This window comes from Echiichthys vipera, assembly GCF_963691815.1.
Source record: "Echiichthys vipera genome assembly, chromosome: 3".
NCBI classification, from domain to species: domain Eukaryota; kingdom Metazoa; phylum Chordata; class Actinopteri; order Perciformes; family Trachinidae; genus Echiichthys; species Echiichthys vipera.
In genome coordinates this window covers 12,422,468-12,429,798 of record NC_139828.1, presented here as the reverse complement: position 1 = coordinate 12,429,798, position 7,331 = coordinate 12,422,468, and the positions used below count along the sequence as shown (strand labels likewise).

Here is a 7,331-nt window from a genome sequence, read left to right as displayed (position 1 = left end):
ATGTGGGTTCTGGATAAGATCCGCGGGTCGGTGGAGACCAGCGTACTGCGTCAGGGTGACAACGGTGACAAGAAAGGCGTCGCCTACAGCAACGTCCTCACCCCCGACAAGATCCCAGACTTTTTCATTCCTCCGAAGCTGGTCAGCTGCCCCCCAGAACCGGAGCTCCCTAATGTAAAGCCCAAAGGGTTGCAGCCCTCGACTTCAGAGCACACTATCGGCAGTGGGAAGAAGATCAGCAGTCCGAGAAGTCCTCGCCTGGTAGCCAGGATCGCAGGAGACACCAAGAACTTGCTGAGAGCAGCAAACCGTCACATCATACAGATAGAGAGCGCCGATGACGTTGGAGACACCAATGCAGACCCCCAGTCGCAGACAGCAATGTCCTTGCCTTATGTGCCTAAGACTCAGACACCTTATGGCTTTGCAACCCTGAAGGAAAGCCCCCACACTCGCCGTAAAGAGTCACTTTTCCACTGCGAGCTGACCAGCCCTATCACCTCCCCAAACACCCAGAGGAAGACCCATGGGAGAAGCAGCGAAGGGGGAAACCACCTGAACCCAGCCGACTTCAATACTTCTCACATGAATCCTTACCGGTACTTCAGCGGCGGTGAAAGCGACACCTGTTCTTCAGCGGAGTCCTCTCCTTTCAGCTCCCCCCTGCTCTCCCGCTCCGCCTCCCTGCTCAAGATCTTCACCCATGAGACGCAGGCCAAAGTCGTGAAAGCCAAGCGGACGTTCGCTCGCCACAGCTCCCTCTCCACCGACGAGTGCAGCTCTGCTGAGCCGAGCCCCAACATCCAGCGACGGCTCCACGTTCCCTCCATCCACGGTGCTGGGGCGTCAGACCACGGGCACCATCAGGAGCACACCATCAACCTGCACAAAGGCGGGACAGTGAGGATCAGCGCCAACTACGATTCCAGCACCTCCCGCCTGCTTATCCGCGTCCTGGCGGCGGAGAGTCTTTACGACAAGCACTTTGACATCAAGAGCATCAACTGCTGCGTGTCAGTCTACCTGAACCCGGGCAAGCTGCAGAAGCAAAGGAGCAACATCATCAAGAACAGCCGCAACCCGGTTTTCAACGAGGACTTCTTCTTCGACTCGATAAGCTTGGTTCAGGTGAAGAAGCTGTTGTTGAAGTTCAAGGTGGTGAACAAAGGCACCAGTCTCAAGAGGGACACCCTGCTGGGAGAGCGAGAGCTGCCTCTAACAAAGCTGCTGTCGCTGGTTTAAAGTCACAGGACCTGGAGGTCAAAGGAAGCAAAGAAACAAGGACACTAATTGAAACTTTGCTTTCTTGCACTGGTTTCTATTAAAACTGCTCTTTTTATTTCAATTGATGACAACAATGAAAATAACAATGAATGGAGAGGTAGTAAAATATACCCCTAGAGGGAAAGAGAGGCTTTCTTCTGAGCTCTGAAAAAACACCAAACTCAGAAAATGAACCTCTTGATGTGCGTGCATGGATGAAGGATTTATGTTGGTCGAGGCTCTTCTGGTTCCTTCTCCCAATTATGAAAGCTCATTAAGCGGAGCCAGGCTCGACAGATGAACTTGACAGATGAAAGGTTTTTTTTCCCTGGACATTTCTCCAAGCCAACTCCCTGAGCCAGGTCTGGTTCAAAGGTTGGACGACACCTGTGCATCAACCCGTCTCGCTGTCCTTGCCTGTTGGTGTTGGTCATGTGTGGCACATCATTTTATTATTGTAACGTAAATCTGCAGCAGCACAGGATGTGATTCAACATTCGCTACGCTGTGTGTTCAGCACAAAGATGCTTTTGTGAATCAGTGCTTTGAAGTGGCACTACATCCTGATGTGCAAATGATCCTTTGATCCCAGTTGCCATGGCCCACCTCCTGCAGGGGAGGGCGAGGGACAAACAGAGCAGCCACATTTACATGCACATCAAAAATAGAATTGTAATGCACCGTCCTGATTATGTCAGTCTAAATAACAGAAAGTAGAATTAAACTAACGTTAAAGTAAAAGGTGCCATGTGGAGATTTCTACTAAGCAAACTAAAGTTATGATTACACTCAGTGTTTTTCTCATCCAAACACATTGTGTGAATCCTTTTAACACGCACGTTGAGTGCATTTCCTTCCCTATAAAACAACTTTAAAAATATTATAGATGCATTTGTTGGTGCATTGCCAAGTTCGTCAATCAGCAGGGCAGCGTGAAACCAACGGCAGCGTGCACAACACAAACAAAATCTCCCACTAGTGCTGAAACACTCCACGGGGTACCTATAAAGTTAATTTTCTTTGAACTGCCTGTGCAGTAAGAACGTTTAAACCTGTTTCTAATGTGAATCCGTTTTTCAAAGATAACCACAACATCCAGACACTCATTTGATAAAAGGGAAAACCTTAAAAGAAGTTGACTTCAATTGGAAACAGGTTGAAATATTCTTACTGCATTTTTTTCACGTTTTATAAAGATGAGGTTTAAAAATTCAATTATAGACAGACAATTCACGCAGTGTGTGGAACCTGGACTTGAATGTATTCAATGGTGAAATGGAAATGAAATCATATGTTGGATATATATGTAATTGCTGTGCAGTTGATGAGATCTCTTGAGCCCTTCGAAGGACCTATGCCGACAATCCAGCTGCAGCCGGCAGTCATGCACGCTTCATCCAGTGTGGGCACCTTGATTAAATCATGTGCAACTAGGCAACGAGCTCTTGGTTGGTGATTCCTCCGTGTTAATCTGCACACCAAGAACAACCAAGACGATGAGCTTAGGAGTTTTTAATCGTTCACGCAGCTTTTCACCTTTAATCATCTCAAAGCTGTCTCTCCAACATTTAGTCAAGTAGACAAGTAGAACCTGAATGATTTCATTTGACAGATTTCATGCTTTTTAATAGCAGTGGGACGAGAAAAAAAGGTGATTAAAAGTCACACTTTTGACCGCCGTAATCCAATTATACATGTCCGTCACGTAAACAGACTTTAGCAGTTGTCGATTTATGCAACCAGGCTGCTGCCTTCGTCACAGTGTTGGCAGTGGACAGATACAGTACTCGTGTGCATGTAAACGTATTGAATGTCTTATATGAGCAGAACAGAGCACTTGTGTCACTGTGCAGAGTACCAGTTGCATGGCACGAATATGTCGCAGACAAAATGGTGTTTGCATGACATGCTCAAAGTTTTATTAAGCCCTAAAGCCTTACTATGTATATATGTGTGTGTGTGAATGAGAGAGTGTGTGTTGGAGGTGTATGCAGAGGCTTTTGAATAGCACGCCCCTTTTAAGGACATTTCATGTGTCATGGCTACAAATTTTAAGCTTTTCACATGTAATTTAATTACCAAGTTGTTGTGCATGTTCAGGGTGTTCTCACGAATTTTTCATACATATAAAAAACGAAAAGAAATGCGCACTTATTTGTGTGTATTCCACGTACTGAAAGCATGAGACGTAGTATAAGACAGCAAACCACTGTGTAAGGAGGAAGGTTGGGTTGATGGATGGGTCCCAAAACACAGGACTTTCACCTGAGGTTTGTTTCCCTGGTCTTGGCCGTTCACGGCCTATTTTCTAATCCTAATCAAGTGGTTTTCATGTCTTACTCTAACTGTCATCGTTTGTGGGCTAAAATCGGTCATGCAACAGTATTTTTAGAGCTTTGTTGTTATCTGTCGGTCGACTTTCATTCACCATTTCGTACGATATACGATTTTGTGAGCACAACTTTTCTTACGATATTGTACGTACCTGATCATGAGAACACGTTAGTGCCTCGTGCAATATCACACGCCAAGGGCCATCCCAAAACGCTGGTATTTGAGGTGTTTGGGAACGATCGGTGAGAACCATGTGGAGGCAACTTTTACTTCAGTATTTCGAACAGTGGCCTCCTGGGTGAAAGTCATGCGTTTTCTTTCTCGCTCTTTATACTCTATAAACTTAAATGAAGACTAAATCCTCTAAAAATTACACATGAAAGTAAAAAAAAAAATAGCAAAGTGAAAATGTGAAATTACTGAAGTGGCGTCTTATTCATAAGTCATTTGATTAGCATGACATTTTGTCCAAAGTGGTTGATTTTCTATGTACAACATGTAGTATTTTGTAAAATGCTTTTGAATAGTTCAAAACGTGTGTTGGATTTGTATTGTATATAACTACATATGTACTAGTTTCTACAATTGTCAGAGAAATTCCAATTATGCACCAATGAGTGAGAAGTGCTTATGAGAGGCATTTTAATTATGCGTGAAGCCCGGGGGAAAGGGGTAGAAGTGTCAAGAAAACAAAGCCACACGGAAAACAATATTATGTGTTTTGAAGTGAACAGCAGCTGTGCCTCTTTCTCCAGAGGAGAGCGACTACGGACAGAAAAGAAGTCCAAACATCAGAGTGATGCAAATTACTGAGGTGTCTCACACACTGCCCCGGAGCTTCGGACTAATTCTGAGAGGAGACTCTCACCTGGTGTTTGTAGCTCACTTGTAGCACTGTTCTTGATATTCTCTATATACGTTATACAGTGACACTGCTGGTTGGCTTTGTTATGGTGTGTCAGTGATCCGTTGTAATTCCTGTTGCAAACTAACAGTGCCTGCTCGTAGAGTTATTGTATTTTCTACTCAAACTTCCTAAATTGTACTCAACCCTGTTGTTATCCACCGAACCCTCCCTGAGGGTTCATCTAGCATGATTAGCATACTTCAGTAGTGTAATGAGTTTCAGTGGATTCATATTGTGCAGTGGTGGGTTATGATACACCCTAAATGTGGGTGGTGTGTTCTGCAAACTGTCCAACTGAGTCCTGTTTTTAATAAGTACTTTCGTTGACTGTTTGCATGTGGGATATCGTTTCATAGAATGGAAATGCAGGGAGAAAATCAATAAACAGTTATCTGACTACTTCTGGCCGAGTCACAGATTCATATCCTGCAAAATGGTAAAAAGTTTGGCCACGTCATGTCGGAATAGAACAACCTTATCAGTAAACATATCTGAAGACTTGATAGGTGGTTATATCAGGTTACTTCTTTGCCACAAGCTCACAAAAATCCACGCCATGTTTCACTTCCTGTGTCTGAATGGTTTCAGAAAAGGCAGAAACCAAAGACAAACATTTTTGGCTTTACATTTCATATATGACAACACAGCAATGCAAAGTTGCATCACTTTTTGCTTTCATGAACAGGGGAGTTATTTAATTGGTTCATGCACTTTTTATTGCCCTTGTGGTCGATTTTGCGCAGAGCCGGCGGCTTACCACACACAGAAATATGCCCGACAATGTTAAGGTGATAAATCCTGATAAGCCCACTTGGCTGCTGTTTGTTTAACTATCCGAAAAGAAAAATACAGTAATAATCTCTACATAAACAGATCAAAAAAGTCGGCATCGAGTTTGAAAGAGAGACTGAATAAGTAGCATATATATATATTTACAGAAGTAACTACTGTAACATTTTAACTGGCCTCCATGTTGCTTTCTACAGTTGGTCAACCATGTTTTAGGCACGGTTGTGACGCACCAGAAACAAAACAGAAAGACTTATCGACTGACAATGGGAAAACAGCCTATGGCCCATTTTTTTAGCAGGTTTTCTCGTGTTTCAATCTGCATATATGCTCATTCTGGTGGGAAAGGGGTATTAGGTTTAGTCTCCTGCTACCGTTAGCCTGTTAGCCTGTTAGCCTGTTAGCTTGTTGTGTTGTTAATACTAAAGTAAGGCTGACTAGACTTTGGTTTGGTTGTTTTTACAGAATACTTAAATCACACTTAACACCATACTTTTTCGCTTTCTTGCTGAGAGTTAGATGAGAAGATTGATACCACTCTCATATCTGTAAGCTAAATATATACAGAGGTTGAACCAGAAGGCGATTAGCATTAGCTCAGTTTAAATATGGAAAACAGGCAAACAGATTGGTTCACTCAGGTGTTAGTGAGAATAATACGCTTTCCAGTCACTCTAAAACAGACTAATTGACATGTTTTATTGCATTTGTTTAATTAATACACAAACTGAAATGTAACACTGACACGTTGTGGTTTCATGGGGAGTTACGTTCTGTAATTAGCGACCCCAGTGACTTAGCAAACTATATTCTTTTCTCAGACAAGTGGACATTTTGATATATTAGATAAAAGGTCGGCTGACCACCAAAGCATTCAGGATTCTCCCTCACAGGATCATGAACATGTGTCCCAAATGTAATTCATTCAATAGTGGTCAAGTGTTAGAGTAATAAACAGACAGTGCTATTCCCAGAGTCACACCGATTGTGGGGTTAAAAACAAGCTTTCCCATTATCCATCCTGCTGGTGGAAATCAGTCCTTGTATCCCTGCACTCAATAGCTGTTTAATTAAATTAAGGGCGCAGAGGAATGATTGATGATATTTAAAATGAGAATTGAGTCAAGTCTGTGTGTGTGCGTGTGTGTGAGACTGATAGTGATGGTCAGCTTTTTTAAATATACTGTATATATGCTGAAGTGTCCCTCAAGTCTTCCTGTCTTGACAGGTTCTCTCTGTAGAATGAAACTGAAAAGTGCCCGTCCATTACTTGACATTGAAATCTTTCATTTCTTTCCAGACTTAGATACAGATGGAAGGTGGTTTCCATGTGCTGTCGCTGTTCTTGATGTGTGATACCTTTTTTTTTTTTTTTACTGTGATGGTGCAACCAGTGACGGCTGCTCTCTGGTTATTGACTGTGTTAATGGATGTGAAATAATTAAATTAAAGGAAGAGTTCCACAACATCTCTGCTCATGTCGTTATTGAGTTAATCCATGCAATTATTTTGGAGGATGTAATGGTATTTGTGTCAATTAAAGCAATTTTTAACTGACTCCGGCAGATGGATTGATTCACATTTGCTCTGGGAACTTTCGTTTGGAGGTCTTTTGGGAAGGGGTGAAAATATTGGTTTCTGATTGGATAAACCATCTGTCTATCACCAACACATGGGCCAAATCAACCATTCAGATCAACAAAGCATGCTAACATCGTCGGGGCAAAGCTCAGAAAGTACACTCAGTCCTCTCTTGAGCAGACATGCCCCTGAAAAAAGTCCAATGGACGGGCCCTTCCCAAATCTGTTTTACTCATCAACGCATGTGCATGCTGTCTCTCTGTCCTTTACCAAACAAATACATATATAATGAGAGCGACTAATGCTGCGTAGCATAATTACATACAAAGTCATTGCAGAGACATGAATAGATGCAAATTTATGGCTGGCAAAAACAGCCAAAAACATGTGAAATTTCATTTGTGCGCTGAAATATTTCAGCTCAAGTGATCAAACATGAACAAGTAATGTGGAGCAA

General features: G+C 42.7%; 1 protein-coding gene across 1 annotated transcript; it reads left to right on the top strand.

Moving 5' to 3' along the window:
* On the top strand, positions 1-1,242 carry LOC310966739 (C2 calcium-dependent domain-containing protein 4C; the record flags this gene model as incomplete). Its single annotated transcript, XM_083940610.1, has 1 exon — positions 1-1,242. The coding sequence occupies one exon, from the start codon at positions 1-3 to the stop codon at positions 1,240-1,242; it is 1,242 nt and encodes a 413-aa protein (XP_083796736.1).
* Between the last annotated feature and the right edge of the window lie 6,089 nt (positions 1,243-7,331).